At 41.0% G+C, this 24,770-nt stretch overlaps 1 protein-coding gene across 1 annotated transcript in view; it reads left to right on the top strand.

Annotated features, from left to right (window-relative positions):
• The first annotated feature begins 8,250 nt into the window (after positions 1-8,250).
• The window catches only part of DOCK5 (dedicator of cytokinesis 5), a 101,724-nt gene continuing 85,204 nt past the window's right edge, over positions 8,251-24,770 (top strand). The window contains exon 1 of the mRNA XM_080370323.1: positions 8,251-24,389. Within this exon, the coding sequence (XP_080226449.1) occupies positions 23,981-24,389 (409 nt within the window). The 5' untranslated portion in view covers positions 8,251-23,980. The remainder of the gene's footprint in view (positions 24,390-24,770) is intronic.

Genomic DNA, 24,770 nt, shown 5'->3' with positions numbered 1-24,770 from the left:
GATTGAATGTAATTACTGCTTTGGAAAGGAAGAAAGCATGAACTAGCAATGCAAAGTTAGGGGTCTGTCTGTCAGCATGTTAAAGACATTCATGTCTTAACATCTGAGGATATCTATACGTTATGGATATAACATTGTTATTACCTGCTGCCTTGTTCAGGGCCAAAATTTGAATCTATGCACTTCAGAGCCAAAGATGTCAAGGTAACAAACCTGGTCCCAAGGTTGGTGTTACTGAAGATTTATTTCTCTTGATCAGGCACTCACTGATCGGGCAGTTTTACACATTTGACTAGAAAGACCAAATCTTTCCCATCCTCCTTAGAAAATCCAGGCATGAATAGTTGTCCTGGGAATAGCAGTAGTATTATATAGGGAAGCTTTCCAGACAGTAGCACCCCCTCACAGGACATAAGCATTGCTGCTAGACCTTATGGCCCAGACATGACAGGAGTCTGGCAGATATTTGTACGCCAGTTCTAATATAAGTTAGATGTTCATCTGGGGCTCTGGCTAAATCTCTCAATTTACTATTGTCATAGCAATAAATACATACAAAGACAGCGACTCGGCATGATTGTTCTTATTTCAGACAAGTTGTCTTCCGATTCTTCAAATGTTGCCTTCCATGATGAGATCATTCCAACCAGTGTTTTTCAAGATGGAGCACTCAGAAGTCACGTCGCTGGACTAACACTGTATCTAAGCAGATAGGTAAGTGCAGCAGCTTTGCTGCTTTTCTTGGTAACGTGCTGTGAATTATTTATGCCAACTCTTTTTTGCCCTGGAGGCTTTGACAAAGGAAGAAAAATGCACGAGTATGCAGCTTCTCATATAGACCACAGTAAAGTGGTTTATGAAGCAGATGCATCAGCAGGTAGTAGAGTTGGTTGCAAGCTGTTGTAAGGATAGGCTGACCACCTACGTGAATGTCATGTATTAGCTGCAATTGTAGCAAGAGGAAATCTGGTGGATTTTATCATAAAGAATCTGTTATTACATGAGTATAACAAATATATTTTTCTCTGTCATCTCTGTGAATCTGGTGGTATATTGGCAGTATAGCTTGGAAAAACTGGCGTGCCCATTCCAGTTTAGAGAGATATGTAAGCATGAACCTGACTTTAGAAAATAAATGAACACTTTTTATCAGAGCATGAGCCAGCTGGCTCCCATTTCTGTAGTATCTGAACTTCACGAAACTTTAGTGCACGTATCCTCTGTACACGTGTCTCCTTAATGGCATGCCATTCCTTGTTTAGCGGTTGGGAATGGCACACGTATTTATGGACTCTCAAAGAAAGCTAGTCACATAACATGCTTTTATGCATTCATGTGAGTCCCTCAATGCATCTTTTAGCAATTTCGTACTTCTAAAGATCTCTGTAGTAATGGCTGTAAGTGACTTTTCTGAGGATGTCCATGGGAGAGCAGGAACCTGAATTTAGCTACATTGTTACCCCAGAAATACCATGCTTTTGTGATATATAACTAATGGATCTAATAAAAAATGAGAGAAGACAAATGGGTGCATAGCTACATTCATCACAGAGACAAGGTAAGTGCATTTTACTGGTTTTATATACGGTATCATAGTGAAAGGCAGGTGTCATCTTGTCCATTGCCTCAAATTCTGCATGTCTTTGCTTATGCACCTTCTATTACTGCCTAAAACAATAGCCCATAATAAAGTAGGTTGCTGAAGAGTATGTAGATTCTATTACATGTGCAGCTGCTGCAGCGTTTTTTAATTCAATTTGTTAAAGGATGTAGACATCAGCTCTATTAAATTATCAGCCTATGAGAAATGTGGGATAGGAGGGACCATTAGCAAATGCCATATGCTAACCTCAGCCTTGTCTGCACCATAATATGTTATGAACAAAGGCATATTCCCATTTGTAGTTACCTCATATGAAAAAGACTTACAGGGTCACCGCATCCATTGTTCATGCAGGCTAAGGGATGAGGTTTCGGAAAAGGAGAGAGGACACAGACAGATGCAAAGCTGTCTGATGGATATGCCTGCTTAGAGCATGAACAATAGGTGAGGAGAGAGGATCACGCTGTGCTTGTTGCTGTGAATTTACTCAAAATTCACATGAGCCCAATCTGCCACCTTTGTATCCAGCAGAAATTTGGCCATTGGTTGGAAAACCAGCAGAATACAGCCCATATCCATAAGGATATTTCAGACATCGGGTGATGTTATTAGTGTACAGTTTCGCTGCTATTTTTTTTAAGAGATGCAAAGCCACCAGTAACAACACTTGCTTTTGCTCTTGTCACTGCTTCACAAAAAGGTAAGCTAGGGTTACAACATTTTATCCTCTGCTCTAAATTGGCTGCTGTACAGTTACATCTTGAGAAATACCCATCAGATGTCATGACTTTCAGTTTGCTTCTCCCACGTAGTGGCCTAGTTACTAGTCTACCTTCCTGCCCAGAGAGTAAAACATAATTAAAGGGTTTTGAGGCTCCTCTAGTTAGTCCTTAACCTTCCAAAAGCTGGGAATATAATCTAGAATTTTTTACCAGCAGACCCCTGTTCTAGCTATTTGATTATACTGTTTCCTTCAAAAGCTTTTTATTGGAGTGTTTCAGTCCACTTTAGACTACTTCTTTTCAGACCACCTTATCCTGCTTTTCTTTTAAGAGGTATTCAGTATCTCACATTATGGTTTTCTGGCTTAGGACTAGACTCTACTTCTCCATAGTAGAAATAATATATAATGTCAAGAAGGAAGCTGTCTAGAATGTAATTACTTGCAGTCTTTTTAGTAACTTGGTGTCATACTTAAGGTTAAATTTCACTCTGGATAGTCACGAAGGCCAGTCTGGTTAGTAGCGTTTGTGCACAGAAGTCATCTTTGATATTAGATTATTGCTACTTTTTCCCTATCAATTTTTTGCCAGTGTTCATTGATTAAGTGTGCTGCTCCAGGCACAAATAAATAAATAGAGTCACATCCTGCAGTCCTGCAGCTAATCAATGGGCTGGTTTTTAAAAGTCTGCAGATCACATTACAAGGGCAACTGCTACTGCATGTTCAGCAGATGCGGCTGCAAGCTGTGATTTTGCATGCAAATGTGATTTAAAAATAAAACAGTGTCTCCCTGCATCTCAGCTCTCTGGTGTCAAAAATGGCCTGTTCGCTCAACCTTTTGCTAGAATGCATTTGTTTAAACACCTTTTTGTGTGATGAGCCTGTCACCACCAGAAATTTGTTTCAGCTTTTCTTACTATTCTATTCTTTGCATAAGGCAAAAAGTATTTCACATCAGAAAATGTGAAATGTACTTTAGCCTGTCTTCACTGGCCAATATCATTGGACACGGTGCGCTAATATACACTGGCAAAGCAATTAACTGTCATTATTTGGCCTGATTCCCATCCTGAAGGGACTAGGTGGAAGCAGTGTTGACTCAGTACAGTTGTAATGGAGATGAGAAATTCAGTGGATCTGTTAACATTCCATAATAATGATTTCTTTCCTTCCATTTGGTGTGCATAACTGTACATATTATTTTTGTCAAGATGTCTCCTTTTGTCACATATTGACATTCTTGCATGTGGCATTTTGACATTCCAATAATATTCTTAAGGGTCCTTCTACTGTTAAGATGATACTAAAAAGCTGAGAATTAAATAAACAGATCTGTGACATTTTGTGGGAAGAATGTACAGGTGCAGATTCCCACAGAGATAATGTTTTAAATTGCTAAGGTAAGTAAATAATGGAAGAAATTTTGCCCAAAATGGCACAGTGTAGTAAGGAAGACCAACCTGGACCAGACAGGTTTTTTTCAGTTATCCATTATTAGCTACTGTCCCTCCTTTCAATCCCACATAATAATGAAGTATCCGTATACGAAAGCAGGCTCCAGTGCTGACTCTGATCTCGCCCATTAAGTGTTTAACTCCATCTATATCAGCAATATGCCTTAATATATTACTAGATCATAAAACAGGTAAAGAACGTGGGACTCTTTTTATTGATTTCTATAGACTTTTAATTAGGTCCTCACACAAAGCTGCCTGAATCTGTTAGACTTACTGGGAGCTTTGTCAACAATTTCACTGAGTTCAGAAGAATATTTATGCCCCTAACTTTATACGTCAGCAGGAGAATGGGGACATCTCTGTGAACCGCCATGCTTCTATGGAAGGGTCATAAATGCTTAGAAAATTTTGAGCTCTTGTGCCAATGCTTTTGAGTCAATAACAGCAGTGATTGAGGGCCACAGATATTAAACTAACATTGTGATCTAATTATCTATTTACTAAGTAGCATTTCAGTGCTCAGTGATGCTTATTTCTGCATATCTAAGTGTCCTTACTTACTCTCTTTTCCACAGTTAATACTTCCTATAGTTTGCTCTTTCACATTTATAACAAATGTCTTCTTTTGAAATGCAAAACAGTGACAGAAACTGTTGTGTGGAGAGAATTCTGAGTGGAGTCTGTAGCTGTGATAAGTCTTTATTTTAATAACAGGTGGGTTAACAAACATGAAAGGAAAAGCTTTTGAGGAAGAGAGGGTTGTCCCTTTCTTACCAGGCTGCTAATATACTCATTCTCAACCACAAATGCTTTGAACTCTGACGTCCCAGTATACATTACATTTCAGCCTGAACTTTTTATAGATCCTGTGTTTTTTGAAGGAAGAGGATATCTCACCATAGACCCCAGTACCACCGTAGGTAAGGTTATGAAATGTTACGTGAAAAATCAAGGATCATCCTATAGGATTTAAATTTTTAGTACCAAGTCACCGTGGGCCAAGTCGTGCTTACTTTGCTTCTATTTTAGCCAAGCAGAGTTTTGTAAGGGTAGGTTCAAGAGAGATTTCACCTTTTATCTTTCACAAGATTATTTTTGTCTAGCCTAGCAGTGGCATGTCTGCAGAAATGCCAGTGTCTGTGAGTTGTGTAGTGATCAACCCCGACAGCAGAACATGACACTGTTGTGCGTTGGCAGATAACAGCAAACAAATTGACCTTATGTATCACTTGTGTCAACAAACCAAACAACTCTATTCTTTTGAAAATAACTGCTCTCTCTTTCTCTCTTTCCTGCTTTCTCTTCTCTCCCTGCTCCCCACCTCCTTTTTTTTCAGTAGGTAAAACCAATGCTTTGTAGTGTAGGCATTTCAGTTTTGATCTAGATAGTCTTCATGTGCAAAGCTGCAAATCTTCCAGTTTTGAGTGCTTATTCTGAGAAGGCAAGAGCTCCTGTGTGTTATTCTAGGCTCTGAGACCAGTAGATTAGTAGTGGTTTACTACATAACCTACCCTTGGGGTATCTTAGAGCAGAATCCTTTGCTTTTAGATGTCCTTTATTCCTCTACAAAAGACTTACAGAAAAGAGGTTTATTTTGTGCAATGCAGATTCATTCTTTCTCTACCAGATTGTCTGTTTCATGATACTTGTTCTATGTGCTATATACTCCTTTCTGTACCAGTCACCTCAATATACTAGCTGACCTCTTCCTGAACCGTTCCCATTTTAAACTGAATTACATAATGTCATGCAGCTTCTTTGGGATTTTTTGTTTTCTTTTTAGAACCAGGATAAGGAAGGAAAAATCTAAAATGCCTAAGAGCCTGCATATCTGAGACGTCAGCAGCTGAGCATGGAAAGGCATCTACAAAACATTATTCAGAAAATACTAGGCAGACGACATACCTAGTAAGGAGGATCGGGGGTATCTGGACTCTTTAATGCTTGTACTTTTGTGCTTCTTGCTGGCATGATTTACAGTGCCTTAAATGAGTTGGTACCACAGCTTCACTGATCTTGAAAGAACACCTATGCATCATCTTACTTTGGCAGAGCAGCTAATCACATCTAGGAGAATTAACAGACATGTAGGCATAAATTCTGGCATTTAAACTTCAGGTGAGGATTGGAGGTGAAAAACTGGGTTGGGAGCCAAGTAGATGCTGTAGTGTACAAAATACATTCTAGGCATGTGGGCAGAAATCTGGAAATCACAAGGTCAGAGTGTACAGAAGTTTTTAACAATTCAAATAATTAATACAGTTTCTGCCCTAATCACTTGTTTGCACTCCCAAAGCTTATTAAAGAAACCAAGACTATTGATCTCCTAGATCTCTTTCCCCCAAACACTGGATCTGTGTTCAGACCCCTTCCCATTCAGCTTGCTAGTGAAGTGACTAGAATTTCCAGTGGTCAACCCCAGAACATTCTCATACTGGATGCCCAGAGGTGGCTTACCTAGTAATGGAAGCCAGCTTTTGAAGTATGCAGTCAAGAACTGAAATGGAACAAAATAAGGGTCTCAAGCAGAGTGTCTTTAGCCACCAGCAGTTAAGGATGCTATTTTTATACCAATTTCTAGTCCAGTTAGCTTTGTCCAGTCCAGTCTAGAGGGGAAGTACCAGTAACAGAGAGCCTTTGAGAAAGGAAAAAACAAGATGAAAGAAAAATAAGCTTATCTTTGCTTTCTTCTCATAAATCACTAAATGTAATAATGTGTATCATCAGCTGCAGTGAATTAGGAAAGCTCTACAAAAATCCTCTTTTTACCAACTTGAAGATCTGGAACAAACACTGGTTCTGCACCAGAAGTTTATATTAGTCAGTACCAAATAACTCCCTGCAAACGGCCTTCAACTCTGAGTTCATTTGGACCTTGATTTTTCTGTCTGTAAAATGTAAAGGATCTATACATGCAAAGGTAAATGTGTACATGTAGCCTGCATTGCAAGTGCTTGAGTGCTCAAGGAACCCTCTGGTATTTTGTCTCCCTAGTATTCCAGCAGCAAATCCTATAGCCAGTAGCCTATATTAGTAGGCAAGGGTTTGCTTTCATTGGCACAGTTATTGGAAAAGGTATCTCTAAAATATAGGTATAAAAATTGTACAGCAGTCTTACATGACACAGTCTGTATTGAATCTCTCTCACTCTCACATATATGTCCTTATACCTTCCACTGATGACACTGGCTTGACTGAATCATTGCTAAATTACTTGAGTGCAAAAGGAGAATGAGACCTACCTGCCTAACTGAAACCACTGAACTTTATTTTCATTCTGACTGAACGGGGAAGGATTCAGCGCTTCAGCTGTCAGCAGTGACACGGTAGATACTACCCTTGGAGCTGCTACAGACAAGCAAGAGCACTGAAAAGCTACTGACAGATTTTTATTTCTGTTAATGGGAGCTGTAGGCATCGATGTGAATACAAAAGAACATAGTTTTTTCCATTAGGTACGTGTGCCTGGCTTATGCATAGGGCTCAATGGCACTCTTGTTTGTGTTTTCACAGGGTATTTGTTTTTCTTGTTTCCTCTGTAACTGGACACTTTCTGAAAGGAATGTTTCACTGCTTTCCTCCACACTTAACATTTTGCCTTGATTTCCTTTTCTTTCTTGCAGCCTCAGGCAATTAGGCTGTTAACACGAGGGATGGGAGGAAGGCAGAAATCTAGGCTCTGAAACAGAACAGCAAGCCATATGATTCTGCAGTGCATCCCGCTTGTCCATACTGCATAGTCATTAATAAAGTCCCATAGGTTTCTCAACACGTGCTCTCAGGCTCAGAATCTGGGCTGCCCTTCACAGCGGAGTAAGGATAATGCTGGTTTGGCTCTTCCCAAATTCAAATAGGTCTGACCTCTGGGACTGCTCTAATTTATTGTCTACAGCAGCTCTCTTGCAAGCCAGTGACAGACAACCTAGATTAGGCGAACTACAACACATTTTGTCCAGGTTTCCTCAGATCCTTGCACAGTAGCTTTATTCAATGGCAAGGAGGAAAAGCAGTCCAAGATAAATATTTGTGTGTAATAGATTGATGTGTTTAGTAATCTGACACAGACCGAAATTTTATCTTGGAATGAAATCCAGGTCCATTGTGAAATTAAAGTCAAAGGCATTGCTTTAGAAAATATTTCTCTGCTTTACCTTCAGCAAGTCCACTTTTCCTTCATTCTTCTGGCTGAAACTGTTCACTGAAGTTGACCTGGATTTACAAATCACTGATTTTTTTTTGGTCAGAAGTTTAATCAAAGCCCGTGTAAGAGAACTGGTGTGAAACCTGTGCCTCGGTTTACCATATAACCATAACTTGGGGAAATTGCACTGTCATGCTTGCCTTGTATTGGATCTTTGCAATGAAGGTGCAGGAATTAAGATTCTCAGGCAGGCATTTGCAAACCCCGTTCTCTGCAGCAAGTACTTCTGATATGAAAAAAAAAAAAAAGCAACCACCAATTTACACATGTACACACACGTACGTATTGAAACTCGTTTTGAGGAAAGGGTGTCTGTAGTGAGTACAGGTCACTTATATCTGAAGTTTCTAGCTTAAATATTGCGCAATTGGGTGCCAGCTTTTTGGAGGCAGTTTGCTCTAAAAAGAGTTAAGCTTTGTGTTTGTCGACAGCATTGCAGCAAAGGGGATGAAGTAAGCCTGAAGGGCAGAAATGATGTACTGCATCTTTAACAGGGTGTGTCCAATCCACTTGCTGCAGTCTCTGCTGCAGTGAGGTTTAAATGGGGCTCTGACTGTCTGTCTCGTTAACCCTCCTCATTTAATGATAATTGGTGATCCCGATCATATTCAGACATAGTGCTAGTACGGCTGTTGAGCCAAAACCCACAATTAGCCCCTGAAGGATGGGAAACTTTGTACAGTACATATCCCCAGCTTAGCCATCCATGACTTAGTCCAAAAAAACTTTTCCACTGATGCTGTGCTTTAGTGAGTTAAAAGTTTCTGTTCTAGATAAAAAGGAGCTACCCGGAGATTTCAGCACTCCATAGCACGTTACCCTGCTTGTAACTTCACATACTCATCAAACGTTTTCTGCAGCAGTTGCTGAATGTTGCTGAATCACTTTGGCACTTAGGAGGAGACTATTAGGCTGTTTAATTTCCTCGAGATTTTTAACAGTCCCTTAAACTCATTTTACATGTAGCCATAAAAGACGCTGGCTTTTAAAGGTTCTGAGAAGCAGGTTTTAGAGGATTAAAAGGCAGAAGTGATTTTGAAATCATATACTCAGCCTTCACAACTGCAGCGCTAGATATATTGTGTTGGGCAGTCATTGAGCTGTGTTGGTTTAGTTATACAAAGCTTTCCATAGGCTCCTGGGTGCTTGTTCTCTGTATAACAACATCCATCTGTAACAGAAGTGTATTTAAATGTGCTGAATTTCTGTATTATGAGCTTGGTAGGCAGTGTTTGCAGTAATCTTTTTGTAAGATGACACTTTCTTAACCTACCTTGTAATTTATTACTACTCCGACACAAAGTGCTGCTATAAGAGGAGTTACAATGTCACCAAACGTACTTGCTGTTTCATGGTCAAATCTCGTCTTTTTTTAATTGAGGTTTTGATCATAATATGCATCTAAGACTTGATCTTTCCTTTCAGAAACTGAAGCAGTGGCAGATATTTTGTTAACCTAAATCCAAAAGTAATATTTAACCAAAACAAAACTGTAATTTAGGATATCGGTTTAATAACAACTTGCGCATTCTTACACATGAGCTCACAGCATCAATCTGTATGCGTGGGAGCCTGCAGGATATGTGGAATCCAGATAAAACTGATCAGGCTTCCTGGTAATGCTAAGGACTGATTGCAAGATCAGCCTCTGTAAGTATAACATGGCAGACATAATTTCTCCTTGTCTGTGAAGTGTTCACTGTACTTTTGGCACTGGAAATGAGGTAAGTTACTCAGTGTCCTCTGATGTGACTTCAGAGAAGGTTGCAGAAAACTGGAAGGGGATAGCATTTCACTGAGAATTATACAGCACATATATTTTCAGAGAAAGTGCAGAGCCAGACTTCAAAGCTCATTGAGCGATGTTACAGAGCAAACCGTTTTAGATGACACTGTGCATCAACTGTAGGAACAGTGAAATGCTGCTGATTCATCTGTATCGTTTCTTCCACTGAAGTGAACTCCAGTGCCACCAAGCGCCAGTCCACAGAAGAAAGCAGCCCTGCCTGATGGGCACAGGCAACTTCCAACTGATCTTTTCCAGGGAATGCAGTGATCTGCAGCAGGTGGGGTCACAACTAAAATAATCATTTTATTATACATATACATAGAAATATGAAGGCTTGACGTTAGCATTTACAGCACATATTCTTCCAAAGCCTTAAAAATTATTGCAACTTAGCTATTAATAACTGATTTAGCCACATCCTGAGCTTAAATTTGTTGACTGAAATGATAGAAACAATGATTCAGCAGTTAATATACCAGATGTAGATCCTACAGCACAGTTTAGACCAAAAAAGTACCAAATGCTTTTGTTTGTGATCACATCCTCTTCCTCACAAGTCAGATACTCAGCAGGTTTCTCAGCAGAAATGTGAAGGAGGGGTGAGTGTGTGTGTGTGTGTGTGTGCCTGAAAGCCAACGTGAGGTTGCTGGGCTGCATTTTGCATGCAGGGAAAGAGCTGGAAAGCACCTTATTCTGTTGGCCTTTGAAATGCTAGTTCTGCTGGTGACAGAATAAAAAAAAAAAAAAAAAAAAAAGGAAAGGAGAAAGTATATTAGTATGAAATTGTAGCAGCCTTAAAGCAACGATGGGTGAGACAATACATCATATGAATGCATTAATCTTATGTAATCTTAGAGAAGCAAGCTTGCCAGAACTGACGTAAATAGGGAGATGGAACGTTTTTAGATGTATACTCTTCTTGATTCTCAAGTGGACTGTATCTGCCAGGACTCACTGTGCTGGTATATTATTTTTTTTCTGTACCACTCAAGGTGATTCAGGTTTGTCCTGCATTCCTTCTGCTGTGTTATGAGAAGGGAATAATGCCTGGGGTTTAGAGCTCGGGTGATATAAACTCTTGCTGTTCCCTTGCCATTGGTAGAGCTCTACTGAATTGCACCATCTCTTGCACTGTATTATCAAGAGTTGGGCCTTTTTTTAGCCCTTGATTTATCTTGAACAAAATGTAGAAGATTTTATACTGGCTAATGATACTGTACTACTACAGCAGTCCTGTTAATAAGGCTGGAATTCTTGTATAAGAAATTAAACCTCTGTTACTAGATAGCTTTGAGTCTTTTGCAGGAGATCCCTGTCAGAATGGGGACTAGCCCAGTGGAGAATTGTTCCCTACAGTGTTTATTCTAATTAATATTTGCACATACATCTAACCGGCAGTTCTTAAGTGAGTGAAAACTGGAAGCAGCCAAGTTATAGATAAGGCTCTATGAATTCTCCTCTTCTATCTTACAAGAGAGAATGCAGAGTCCCTTAGCTCAGGCAAGATGGTCATGCGCCTCACCAGGAGATCAGTCTGTTCCCTGCAGTGCTGAAATAAACATTTCCATGTTCGTGGGGCTGGGGATGGCTTCATAAAATTGCAGATCAAGGCTGCTCTGCCTTCCCTCCCATAAAACAATACACTGAACTACTACCTATGAATCAGTCATCCCATCTGGCACTCACTGAAGCCAAAGAGAGCTGAATCACCAAACTGAAAAGAGTCAGAGCTCGTCCCTTAATTGATGGATTTATATCTTAAGATGTGAGAAATGTTCAAAGGCCTGAGCAGTGTCAGCATGTCATTGAAGGCAGCAGACTGGTGCTGAATTACAGCAGCTCAGATCCAGCGTTCTCCTTTGCTTTCTAATGCAGACTTTGGACTAGTAATTGCAGATTGTACATAGGCACACGTAAGAAATACACATATTTTCTCTTATGACAAAAGGATCCATCCCTTTTGTGTGGCTTTGTGGTTTTTTTTTTTTCCATTTCTTAAGTGGTATAAGCGTGTCTCTAATTTGTATCTCAAGATTGAATTAATGTTCCAGGCTAAAGGCTGTCATCTCTCCATTTCTGTTAACTGCACAGGCTTATAAAAGAACGTGCACCTGATTCTGGAATCCCACGGTGCTTAATCCTCCACCCTGAAAGCTGGTGTTGGATGAAGCACTTTGTCTTACTCTGATTAGTCTTTGATGTCAGTAAAGCAATAATATAATCAAGTCTTCCTGCCTTTCTTGCAGTGAAGTTTTGATGTACAAATTAGTTAATGTTTTTAGACTGCTGTGTTAGAGTTAAGTAGTATTTGGGCTGAATTACTTGGGCAGAGTATTGACAATCTGTTCCTCTTCGATGTCTGTACTAAACTCACTAATTAAAATCCAGGCGAATGGGAAGACTGAGGGAAGCTTTTTCTTACCTGCTACAGAGAGTTACCAGTTGCCAGCGAGTAATTTTATTTTTCTTGTGGTTGGTCGGTTGGTTCTGCTTTGCTACAGGCGGTGCATATGTTTCTAAAAGCCTGGCAACAGCGATCTGACGTCACTGCAGGCTCGCTCCGGAGCAACAGAAATAGAATGCCTTATCAGGTTCTCCTTGGGAGCGAGCTACGTTCTGCTATGGCAGGGATGGACCCTGTCTTTCCTGGCTGCATAGAGGAGTGAAGACGTGATGCTTGGCCTGGCTAGAGGGGGGGTTATGAGCGGTACTGGTGGTGCGTGCCTGCTGTGTGCTGAGGGCATGGATCTGAGTGCAGCAATAGCTGTTTCCCTACAGGAACAAGTGACGGCTTGTCACCTGGTGACAACTTCTGTGCATAGCAAAGTGGCAGAGCCACTGTCTTCCATAGAGCAAAATACTATTGCATGCAAGACAGTGCCTGTAGGACCTGTGGAGTGATCCACTGTAGTGAGTTACTACTCAGCCAGTTGGCAATATCTTGTCTCAGTAAATCCTCATTCTAATGGGCTCTCACAGTTACTCAGAAGATGAAGTTTTACTAAGAAAAAATATATAGGACATCTTCAAAATAAAATGGGGTTGGCATAGTATACAGAGGGAAGCCTGCTATTTGTTACATTGCTGTGAAGTTTGTCTTCAGTGTGGATTTTAAAAATCCAGTGACCACTTAACCACGTTTAAAATTTTGGACTGCCACTTACGGCTTTGAGAAGTGAAGATGTTTTGAGTTGTAGTTGACTTGTGTGTAGTGCACATCTATAGAGAATCCTTATAGAGCGTGAGTCTGCAAATGCATTTTTGTTCTTACACTGCAAATACTGAAAGCATAACTAAACGACAATTTTATCTCATGTCTCTGTTCTGGAGGAGGTAGATTTTAATGTAGAAACATTAAATTTCTTCTTGTTTGCTGTTGATGTTTGCTGCAGAAATATTTAGGCAGGCAAGGACTTTAATAGGAAATAGCATATGGTATTTCAGTTTCTGCAAAGTTAACTCTTCAGTGCAAATTGCTCCTTCTTCTGGGATATATGTGGAGCTGGTTTCACTGGCTTTGCTTTTGTTGCTGCCAAGGAACAAGCCCATTGGTCCCTAATATCGTAAACTGTGCTGTAGCCTTACCATAAAAATGGGCCAGGGCTGTTACTGTCCTGCAGTGAGGAGCGTTCTGGGGTACCAGCGGCTGGGCCGCTCTGGGGGCTCTGGGCCAGCACCGTGGTGTTCCATGGTGATCTCTTAGTGGCATCTAGCGCTTAACACCTGCAATAGCATCTGCTCGCAGGCGGGGCTGCAGTAACCTTGAGGACTTCTCCTGAGAGAAAGCATTTGCAGATCTCTTTTTATGGAGAATCCACTCCCACATGAGGGCTATAGGCTTAGACCTTTTTAAAAAAAAACATTTATAATATCATCCTCCTCCCTACATCCCAGTGCTTGCCTTTGATTTGGGTATTTAGTGAGTCTTTTCTTAAACTTCGATATATTTGTCATTAAATCTCGCTCTTGGGGATTTAGGGTCTCCACAGCCCTCAGTGCTAATCTCCATTTCCCCATAGCACTGATTTTTCCTTCCCAGTACAGTTGTAAAATTTTTGCTTTTCTGGAGGGCTGAAACTATCTAACCTCACGCAGTAGAAGCATCAAGGCAACAAAGATGGTATCTGTCAACATTACTGGCAGAAAGTCTGTGTTCAAGCTCTGAACCCCTTTTGTGAGGTTTGTGTGGGAAAGGGAGAGGAGGAAGGCAGTACAGAACAGCCGTGAGAAGCAGGGGCTAAATTAAGAGAAATCTTAAGGGTTAGTGCCAGACATCTTCAAACCCCTAAACTATACTGCTCATAGGTGTTCCTTATTTTGCCTGTTCCACCCCATTCCTACAAGCAGTGAGAACCAAGCCTACCTTGCTTCCTTTTTTCTCTTTTTTTGGTCCCCTTTATAAAAGAAAAAAGGCTCTGCATTCGGTATATCATATCGCTCGACTGATGCACTGCACAGAACCAGCGTACTGTCTTGAAGGTCTGCATATGCAAGAGAAATGCAAAACTTTGAATGTCATCTAGACTTTTATTTCTAGAGGAGGGGTTCTGAGGAGGAGAAAGCATTCTGCCTCTGGAGAATCAAAACTCGAACGAACCATTACAATAAATTTCTTTTAAAAATTAAAGCCTATTTCAAGCCGGAGAGAATTGACTTACAGAGGACATTTAAAGCTCTGAAGACAGTCTTATCTGCAGTACTGCATGCATCAGGCAGTACCCTAGAAAAAGTGATTATTGTGTTGATGGTGTTTCTCAATTTTGGTTCTTCATATTGAGAATATATCTTTCCTGTTTTTCAATGGGAGAAAAGGGGAGTAAGAAGTTGAAGAAAAAATTTAGGAAGATAAAACTCATAAAATATGAGTCAGGATTAGATGAATGGAGAAATTCTTAGGGCTATGAATGTATCATTCATGTGCTCATTTATTCCTATGCAAATTAAAGTGAGTCATAAGAAGCATACAGTCTTTACTTTTTTATTCTAAAGTACGCATCACTTAATGAAACTTTGCGCTGTTCACATTATTTCCTATAAAATTCTCTAAGCTGCTTATGGAAATAAATCAAGCCCTGCAAGTAAATACAGGGAGTTTGTCTTTAATGAGGGTGCAAAGAATATGCTATATCCAGAACCCTTAAGTTGTAGGTGAGTACTTCTGAATATATTTGCACATAACGATGAATTGTTGGCAACAAAATAAAGCACATCCACATTTTTATAGGTCCACACTAAGTGGAGATTAGTCTGAACCACAAAATACCAATCTGGGTATTACACTGGGTGACTTCTTGGGTGGCTTTATTGTTTGTGATTAGGTCTAGAATCTGTAGCATTTAGTATTAGCTTGAGCTCATCAGTTATAAGATCTTGAATTTATTTAAGAATTTATTACATATGACAGTAGAGACAGGCAGGCATCAGACCTGTGAGATCAGTCAGATTCTTCCACTGTTGCTGCTCTCTGTCCATCTGAGTGTCTGTATTTTCCCATCACCAACTGAGTGCCTGTGACTTGTTTTGTAAGGAAGCAATCTCTGAACCAAGGCAAAATAATTACTGGTTTTTATGAAATGTATTGAACTTCTTAGGAAACAACTAGTCTACTCTTGCATGTAACAGGCTTCCAACCTAAATAGGTGTGTTTAGCTTTCTGGTATCCTGACTGCCAAAATCAGGGGCTTGATTTTGTGGTAATACTTTTCATATAGACTTCCTAGGAGCAAAGGAAGAAAAAAGAATACTGCTTTTAAAAAAGGAATTATTGATTGCAGTCTGCTGAAGACAACTCCTAAGAATTATTGGAACCTCATTTCCAGCCCTGGGAATTTTGATTAAATCTGACCACACTACCCCCTGCTGAGGACACTTTCGGGAACAAGCTCTGCAGACATTAAAGATGTAAGAGATACATTAAATATAAAATAGTCGATATTCATGATACAGCTGTGATGGATAGATACCACAGCATTGCAAGAGGACTTCTACTAATAGGCACTTTGGAATTAGCCAATAATTCTTAATGAAAATGCCTGCCAGCACTTCCTCCTTCTAATCTTTCACATGATCTCGAAAAGGAGGGAGAAGCATGATTACTGGCACAAAAGTAAAATATAAATTCTGAGTTTGCAAGTCTCTTGGTACTTCTTTTTTTTGTTGCAGTTGTGCCATAGTGGCTCCAGTTGAGGGTTCTGGCCAATATGATAGCAGAGAAGCAGGGATAAGAAAGAGACGGAAAACCCAACCTGGATTCATACTGGTGTAAATAAGTAGAGTTTCTAAGATGCTAAATAACTGACTAGAGCAAAACTTATCCTTCTTTGATTAAGACTACCTGCAGGTCATGCTGTTACACATAGAATTTTGCTGAAATCTTCATCTTGTTAGTCTGAGCATTAACATTGACTTTGTATCTCAGCTCCTCAAGTGTTGGCAAAACACCTTTCTATCTGCTTTTAATGCTAAAACAAACTTTCATCACAGCTTTCCTTGCTGTTCCATGTGTTGTAAATATAGAGTAATTATGTATTCAGTAATCTTTTCCTTTGTCCTTTAGTCTTTTGCAATGAAATGTCTCTTACGGGTAGTTGAAGAATGCCACAATAGCAGCAACAACAAAGCTTATTCTTCTATCAGGAAATTAACTGAGCTCTGTTGTATCTCACTGATTATAGAACTAGTTTAATTTTCCATAGTAAATGGGCACAATATAACATAATAAACCCCACAGTACCTTAGCACTGAAATTAAGTATTTTATCAGCAATACTTTTCTATAAAACGTTTATCTCCACAATAATTATTCAGTCAGATAGCACAAGGGGCCCAGGCATATTCATGGTGTGAATGGTGTCATAGAACAGATATTGCCCTGGGGACACTTTTTTGCTGTTCCAAATCCAGCAGAATTCTATACTTCCTTTTCACAGTTCCAGACCATTCACGGAGCTGCTATATGCAATTGCTTACATGGAAAACAATATTAGAAAGTGTGTGAATATGCTTTTAAAAATATTGTTAGGAACAAGGGGCCAAAAATATAACCCTTTGACCATTTAGTTCTGTAGAAAATCAACAACTAGGTGAAAGAAAAGTCATCAATATTATGGCTGTTTCATAGACAAATATCAGTTTGAGAGAGAGGAGTTTAATCAACCCCCCCCCAGTTGTGAAAGTGATCTTTCTTGAATTTATAAAGAAGAGTTCTTCCTCCAGCATCCAATGTTCTTTAATAAAATAGCAAAAGAATAAAATACAATTATAAAAATAGTGTGGGAATTTGGAATCCCTAGGTTATGTCCCAGGCTCTGAACATTTCTTTAACACAAAGGTTAGGGGGTGGGGTGGGGGGGGGGAGAGATTTTTGCTTTTCCCTTCACAGCAGTTAGCCGTGGAATATAGTTTCCAACAGCAGTGCTGCCTCAACTGTTCTTCCTCTAGGAGTTTGAGTGTCCTTTTAAAAAACAGTGAAATCAGTTCCTTTAAAGCCATTTTCTCTATTTTCCTGGGCCGGTTCTTTAGGCTGATTTTACAGTGAAGAATGGAAAGGAAATAACTTCAGTATTTTTGAAGAGTTACTTGCTGCTTGCTTTTCATCGTTCTTAATTTGTGAAGCTCAAGTCAGTAACTAAGGCAGTTTTAAATGACTCAGAGTTTAACTAGATACAAGACTCAGACAGAGAGATTTCCTTCTCTAATGATCTAACGATAAGTTGATAACGGTCATTTCTTGTGGAAGTTCATTTGGGTAACTCATACCTCATCAGATCAGTTGTTGACAGGACAAGGTGGCAGAGATCTTTATCTTACTTCACAGATTTTGTAATACAAGCTTGAGGTACTAAAGGTCTGTTTCTGTCAATCTTTTTCATTCTTTTATTCCCTAGAAACAGTCACAAATTCCAGTCCAGCAATTTTGAATATGAGATTTTACCCAAGGCCTTTGACTTGCAAAACCTTTCATCAAACGTACAGTAGTCTTTCAGACAAAGGGAATTGTAAGGTAACTGCTGCCTATGCCTTCTGCTGAACTTTTAAAAAGAAGCTCAAAAGCTAGATAAAACAATTTAATATCCAGCTGTTGGGAAGGATCTTGGCATCATGACTTCAAATGTATCAATCAGATGGTCTCCAACTGAAATTAATGTCACAACCCTTTTTGACATTACTGAGACCAACATTTGGTGCGTGAAATGTGAAAAACAAGCAAATACATTTCTTTCAATGGGGCTGTGCTGATTTACATCCAATGAGGATCATGACTACTGAATGAGTTACTAATACGTAATAAAGTCTGGCTTCCAGGGGTAATTCATTCATGAGCTGAAGAGCTGAATTTGCTGCTGGCCTGTGAGGCTTTCTCAGTGCGTGTAGCAGCAATAAATGGACTCAAGTGAATTACAGATGATGAAGATAGTTAAAAGCAATTTTACAAGTGAGATCTGTGAATGCTCTACCACTTGAGGTATCATTTCCCATCGTGTTTCATTTCAGGAACATCGGATTTGGGACTGAATACCTTACTCCTGTATGTACTGTTGGCCTTCTCACGTTGAGTTGATGCAGATAAGTAAATGAAGGCATGCATATCATGTTGGCAATTGCAACACTGAACATACTCTTGTGTTGCCGATGTGGTGTTACACCTTGCATTTTCTAATGCAGAAAATACCCTACTGAGCTTTGCAACTAATGCAAAAGGTTTTTTTGTGTGATTGATGCTTTGATTTGTATGGATAGAATTTAGAATTCATGCCTCAACAAAGGGAGAGATCACCATCTGGATAAAATGCAGACTAGATGGGAAGATTCTTCTGTCTTTCCTTAAAAAGAAACAGATGGAGGAGGGGTAGAGAAGCTAAGCTTTCAATTTTTAATAAACTCAGACATAAAAATACAGAGCTATTAAAACAGAAACGCCAACTAACTGATTACTCAGAACCTGCTCCTCTGACTTGAGGATACATCAAGGCAGAAATTTTCAAAGCTGCCTAAGGGTTGTTTCGGTCCCCATTCCTGTTTAATTGAAAAGGACTCAGGTTTCAGTAGTCAGATGGCTTTGGAAATATTTGCACAAAATCATGAAACAGTGCTGATTACATTTCATCTACAATTTCTATTGAGAAAAAGTGATAAATCTGTCTAACAAACTATTACCCTACCGAGCACCATGTTGCCCCAAATCTACAGTTGCAAGATTGTGTTGGAATCAACAGCTCTGCCCCATTAGGGCTGAAGAAACGCAGGGCTGAGCTGGAGGGAAGCCAGGGGAGCTACACAGCATTGTGCCTGCAGCCATGTCCCACGCTGGGGATACTGGTCATGCCAGTTGCTGCTCCTAAGGGGAAGTGAAGTCCTCGCGACCTCTCCGAGAAATCTGTCCCTGCTTATTATTTGAATGCTGATCCTGAGGTCATTAAAACCAGGAGATTTGGAACGTGGGTGAACCCAGCTGAGTAAGCAATGTGAAGAGAGTATCTGTGCAGCTTCTGGACTTGAGCTGATAAGCCTGTGTGGCACAGCGCTGGTGACACGCAATGTCAGGTCTTTATTAACTGAAGACATACACTAGAAAATCTAAGCCTGAATGGCTTTCTGAGGAACTTAATGTTCCTAGATTCGTTTCAACAGGAATTAGCTTTTGAGATACTTCTAAATTCCTACTAGGCACCTTTCAGCATCATTAAGCATCTAAATAACTTTTACAGATCTAAATACCTTTACAGATCTTCCCCCAAGACATACATTAGTTTTGGACAGGAAATCTGTCCAAATCATATAATCGCTTTTGGTGGTTTTACACAAAAGCAAATTTTACCTAGCATCTTTTCCATCGCTTTGTCATCTCAGAAACATTGTTTACCCACAGTTCTGCTGCTTTGTCAGCCTAGAATATCGTGGAGGATAATGTTGTGTTATCATATGCAGTTAGTCTCCTGGGGAATTTGCTACTCTGTTCTATTCAGAGAACTACTATATGCTCTGCTTAAGAAGCAATTTATACTGTATATAAATAGAACAAGGAAACAGTGAACACCAGTTCATGTTAGACCTTAGGTCAATGAGGTGTGCGCAGAGCTGCTATGTATTTCTTCCAGTGAAGAAATTGTTCCCTTCCATCACTGCAGGAAGATGAAATGTACTGAAATGTAACTGCAGGAGAGAGAGATGGTTACACAGCCCTTTGCTTACTCCGTAGCTGTAAACAGGAGAAAGTACTTCTGTACAAGTTTGTCATACCTTAGCCCCATGTGATAGTCGAAAGGTGGGTTGTAGTAGCTGTAAACCTCAGTTTAGTTAATGAACCTTTGCCCTCTCTTGCAGCTGTGCTGGTCTAGGATATCCAGGGGAAAAAAAGAGTGCCCGTGAAATCGATGGCAGCTAAGTAGTGGTTTTGTTGAAAAAAATGTTTAGAAGTACCCCTGTTACTGTAACAGAATGACAAAATGAACTAAAAAAAGGGTAATGCAAACTAAGTAACAAAACTAACATTATTATACAAGCATTTGCCTTATTTGGGTAGCAAAATGTGCAGTGAAATATTAAGCTATAATATATTTGGGCTACGAGATTTTCAGATAATATGTTAAATATTGTTCCATGATAAAACATGTACAGGCAGATGGATAAACCCACTGCTTTTCTCTTATTTGTGGTGTGTGTATTTGCATATTTAAAGGCTTATCTAGCTTAGTGTGCTGCTTTTTATTTATGGTTTCTGCTAGTGATTGGAAAATAAGAGCCCAGTTCTTAACCGGACCTGGTCATTCATCAGCTGGAGGGGTTGAATTATTAATTAACAAATGACTTCACTTGTAGTAGTAGTACTAGTAGTAGTATAGTGTTTTAGCTGGTGTGTAAAACCACTTAGTATTTTGCTGAACAGCATGGTTTTTATTATTTTATGTTTTCCTCCACCCTGTTTCCACGTCTTTTCTCTCGCTATGAATGTAAAGTTGATTCAAGTGCCATCTTTTTTGTTTGTGTCTGCACAGAACCTAGCTAGATAGGATCCAGGCTGGTGACTAGAAGAGTTCTTAAGCGTTAGCCCAGGAAAAACCTGCCTTTCCTCCCTTTTCCACTCATTCCGTGAAGGTCGGTGCATTTTTTAGCTCTTGTAGTTCTCCTTTGGAACACAGGAGGGCAATGGAATTACATTTCTTAAGCTTCGCTTATGGCACACACACACAAAAAAAATTGCTGTTCCATAGTACTTCGGAAATGTTTCTAAGACACGGGCTTCTTTCTAACGACTGTTATCTTCACATTCTGAAATGCTAAATTTAGATAAAGGTTTTACTTCAGCAGTCTAATTTGCAAATATGCTGTTCCTTCAACCATGAAGTAAAAGACCCAGGAGTAATACAACTTTCTTAGTGCACTAAAAATGTGAACGAACTGTAGTCACTCAAATTCTCTCCAGTTCAGATCTGTAATGTGACCTCAGTGTTGTGATTTTGATACGGTATTTATGTAAACCGAGTTAATCTCTAATGTAGCCTCAATTAGATTTTAACTATCTATCCTGCTCCTGTTTGAGGCAGAGAAGAACAGGGTTCAGGGCGTTTACCATTAATGGCCCTGCTACTTGAGTGTTAAAAGAAAGAAAGAAGGGAAAGGGGCATTTGGTGATATTAAAAAAATGAAATAAAAGGCTTTCTGAAATAAAGCCTACTTTCAATGATAGCTGAGATTGCTTCCTTTGTGTGCCCCTGACATTTACAAGTCATTATATTTAATGAAACATTCACCAACCTTCCCTACTTCGGTAATAAAACCAACTACTCTAGTTACTACTTGTCTATCTTTCATGCTTTGCTTTGTTTTTCATTTGCTGCCAAGAATTTGCTTTACCTGCGTTGGAAAATGCTGGCACGGCTCAGCCAGCTTAACTACAAAATCAAGAATCTTAAAGTAAAATCAAGGTTCTAGGCTGTCAGTCAGACTCTTGATTAGAGAACCTCTAGCCAAAGGCCTCAGCAGCTGGAATACAAGTGGTCTTTCAAAAACTCGTTTCAGTGTCATCATGAATATTTTTCTTCTTTAAATAATCTGGCCTCAGATCTAAGCATGTTCCACAGTCCTTCTCTTGTCATTCACAAGATACTACTCCTCAAGCTATTTATCTTCTTTATTTGGGATGATGCTAGAGAAAGCTGTGACTAAGCATAAGTAAAATGGAAAGAAAACCATCTTTACCAGAAAAGAAACATGTTTTTCTGAGGAGGGTCATTTTAACTAACTTTGGATAGTTAAATGCACACTGAATTGCAGCAAGGAATGTTTAGCTCGAACCACTGGAACTTTTGCAAGACTGACACTTCAGGCATTGCTAAAGCAGCTCTCCAGGTGTGGATGGAGCGTTCCCTGGACAGAAGGGAATGCGGCTGGTGTAAATAAAGCAGTCTCCTCTGCATGGTTTGTTCTGCCATATACTGCAAAAGGGCCACGGAAAAGCCACATTCCATTTGCAGCAAGGAGTATTTTGAAGTCCAGGCAGTCCGAGATCAGAGCCTAGAACAACCTGTTTAATTGTCTTGATAGCCTAGTTACGTTGCTTTTTTTTGTTAAGGTCTCAAAGCACTTCACAATATTAGGCTTCCATAAAAAAATTGCAGGTGAGTCTTCCAGCAAAATATCTAAATATTTGCTCTTTGTACAAGCTTGGGTGCCCCCAGCCTGTGGTGAGGGGACTGGCTCTGGACACCACCCTGTACTCTCTACAAAAACACTACAAGGGCTACGTTTAGTGGCACTACTGAATCTTTAGCTAGAGGAACTGTAAGATTTTGTGCATAAGAACAATGACTTCACATATGTGCCAGTACAACATCTGATCATGGTTGGCTGGGTTGAATCAGTGTTTTATAAATAACAAATCGGTTAACCAGTTCCAGCTTGCAAATACTTTTTTTTTTTTTTTCCTACAGCTTGCCCTACATGTTGACATACTCTGTGTTGAAGCTTCAGGTGCCATTTAAGTATTGAAAGAGCCCGTGTCCACATTTAACCTCAGAGGTGCCGTGTTCACGTGTTCAGTGGTTCAGATGTATACATCTGAATAGAGTTGGGAGCATCTCAGTCATGCCATGAGCAGCCCTTGGGAGAAGATCAAAACATCGTTTTACAGAAGGGTTTGGCTGTCTGGTGGAAGCTGGGTGTAGCATTACTCTCTTCACAGCTAGATGAGTAATGAACTGTCTGTAACAAATTTATGGGCCACACATTCTTGACAGATGACGGATCACCACATACTGGTAAAAAAACCATATATTGTGCTATGACACTGTGGCTGATGGTGATACCGAGGGTCCTTACATTTAAAATTCTGCCCTCAAAGAACAAACTTAATTGTTAGAGCAAATTATCAATCATTAATTCTTATTTATGTTACTCTGCCACTTAGAGGTACCAGTGAAGATCAAGGCAAATTAAACTTACTTGAAAGACAGGTCGGAGAGTCTATAGTATGGAAAGCTGTTCTGAACATGCAAGAGGGATGTAGGCTGGGAATCGGAGAGACGTGATCTGCCCAGGGCACCACAACAGCTGAGCAACAGAGCTACACCTAGCACTTCTGGCCTTTAATGTAAACTAATAAATACTATCTCCCCAGATTTTCATGGGCCTTTAATGTAAACTAATAAGAAATATCATCTCCCCAGATTTTCATGCTTTAGTGCAGTTAAACAGGTGGTTAGGCTTTAAAATATTCTGAGTGATCATAGTTCTTGTTGTCTTTCATGGGAGGCGGCAGGAAAGATCAGGCACCAGTAACAATTACATCGTTATACAGCTGCAGAGAGATGATGAGAACCTGGATCTCCTCAGTTTGGACCTAATGCTTTGTAAGGGATCTGCCAGTGTGATTTGCAATGGTGCTGCTTAATTAAGGGTGTAAATAGTAGGTGTTACTGAATATCTTTCTCCCAGAAAATCCTTGGCACCAGAGCCAACGTGACTACGGCAGCCAGCCAGCCTGGGTCGGGTCAGAGCATCAGCCCTGCCTTGCGGGACCCAGGTACGTGCACAGCTTGTCTCTGGATCACCAGTTTGGAACACTTGATTACAAAGTGAAGTGGAGCTTGGCGTCGTCAAGCGCCCTTATGAACAGGAACATTGCATCTTTCGCAAAGTGCCGTCCTGTGACCGTTTTGCCGGATGCTTGGAGTACTTCTGGAATAACCCCGTTGTTTTCTTAGCTATTAATGAATTACTGGTGGGAAATCTGTACCGACGGGGGCACCTCCGGGCGCTCGCACATCAGGCAGCGGCACCGGGCAGCCTCGGGGCGCCCCAGCAGCGCCGCCCCCCGCAGCACCTCGCCGCGGCGGCGGGACCCGGGGCGGGGCGGCCCGGGAGCAGGTGATCCCCGGCGGGGCGGGGAGAGACGCCTCCGCCCGCCCTCCGCTCGGCGCGGCGGGGGAGGCAGGAAAGTTGGGCGGCCGCCGGGAAGTTTGGGAGCATGGCGGAGCAGCCCGGGGCGCCCGGCCCCCGGCAGCGCGGCGGGGCGGCGGCGGGCGAGCGGCCGCGCTGAGCCCAGCCGCGCCGCGGGGAAGCGGCCGCCCGCCGGCATGGCCCGCTGGATCCCCACCAAGCGGGAGAAGTACGGGGTCGGTGAGTGCCAGCCCGGGCCGCTCGGACCCCCCTGCCCCGCGTCCCCCCCCGGCAGCCGCCGCTCCCTCCCCGGGGCACGGCCAGCTGCCCCCCCGCTGCCCGCTCCCCTCCCGGCCGGAGCCGTGCCTGTGCTCCGGCGCGCTCTGCGCTCGCTTCTCCCCCCGGCACTTCCCTCCTTCGTTCCTTTCGCTCAGTTTGTGCTGCAGCCGCGGGCAGGCACCGCCGAACCCTCGGGGACGGAGGCAGCCACCCGGCGAGCTCCGGCTTTCTGCCATCCTGGCGACCGACCTTTATAGTTTTGCCTCTCCGGCATGTTTTACAGCGAGGAGTGCTCTAACGTAGCAGGGAAAATGCCTGCTCTTGTCCCCCCAAAAGCAGTTG

The sequence above is a fragment of the Falco punctatus genome (genome assembly GCF_963210335.1).
Source record: "Falco punctatus genome assembly, chromosome: 20".
In the NCBI taxonomy this organism is placed as follows: domain Eukaryota; kingdom Metazoa; phylum Chordata; class Aves; order Falconiformes; family Falconidae; genus Falco; species Falco punctatus.
The sequence above is the reverse complement of the archived record's forward strand: the minus strand, read 5'-3'. Positions and strand labels throughout refer to the sequence as shown.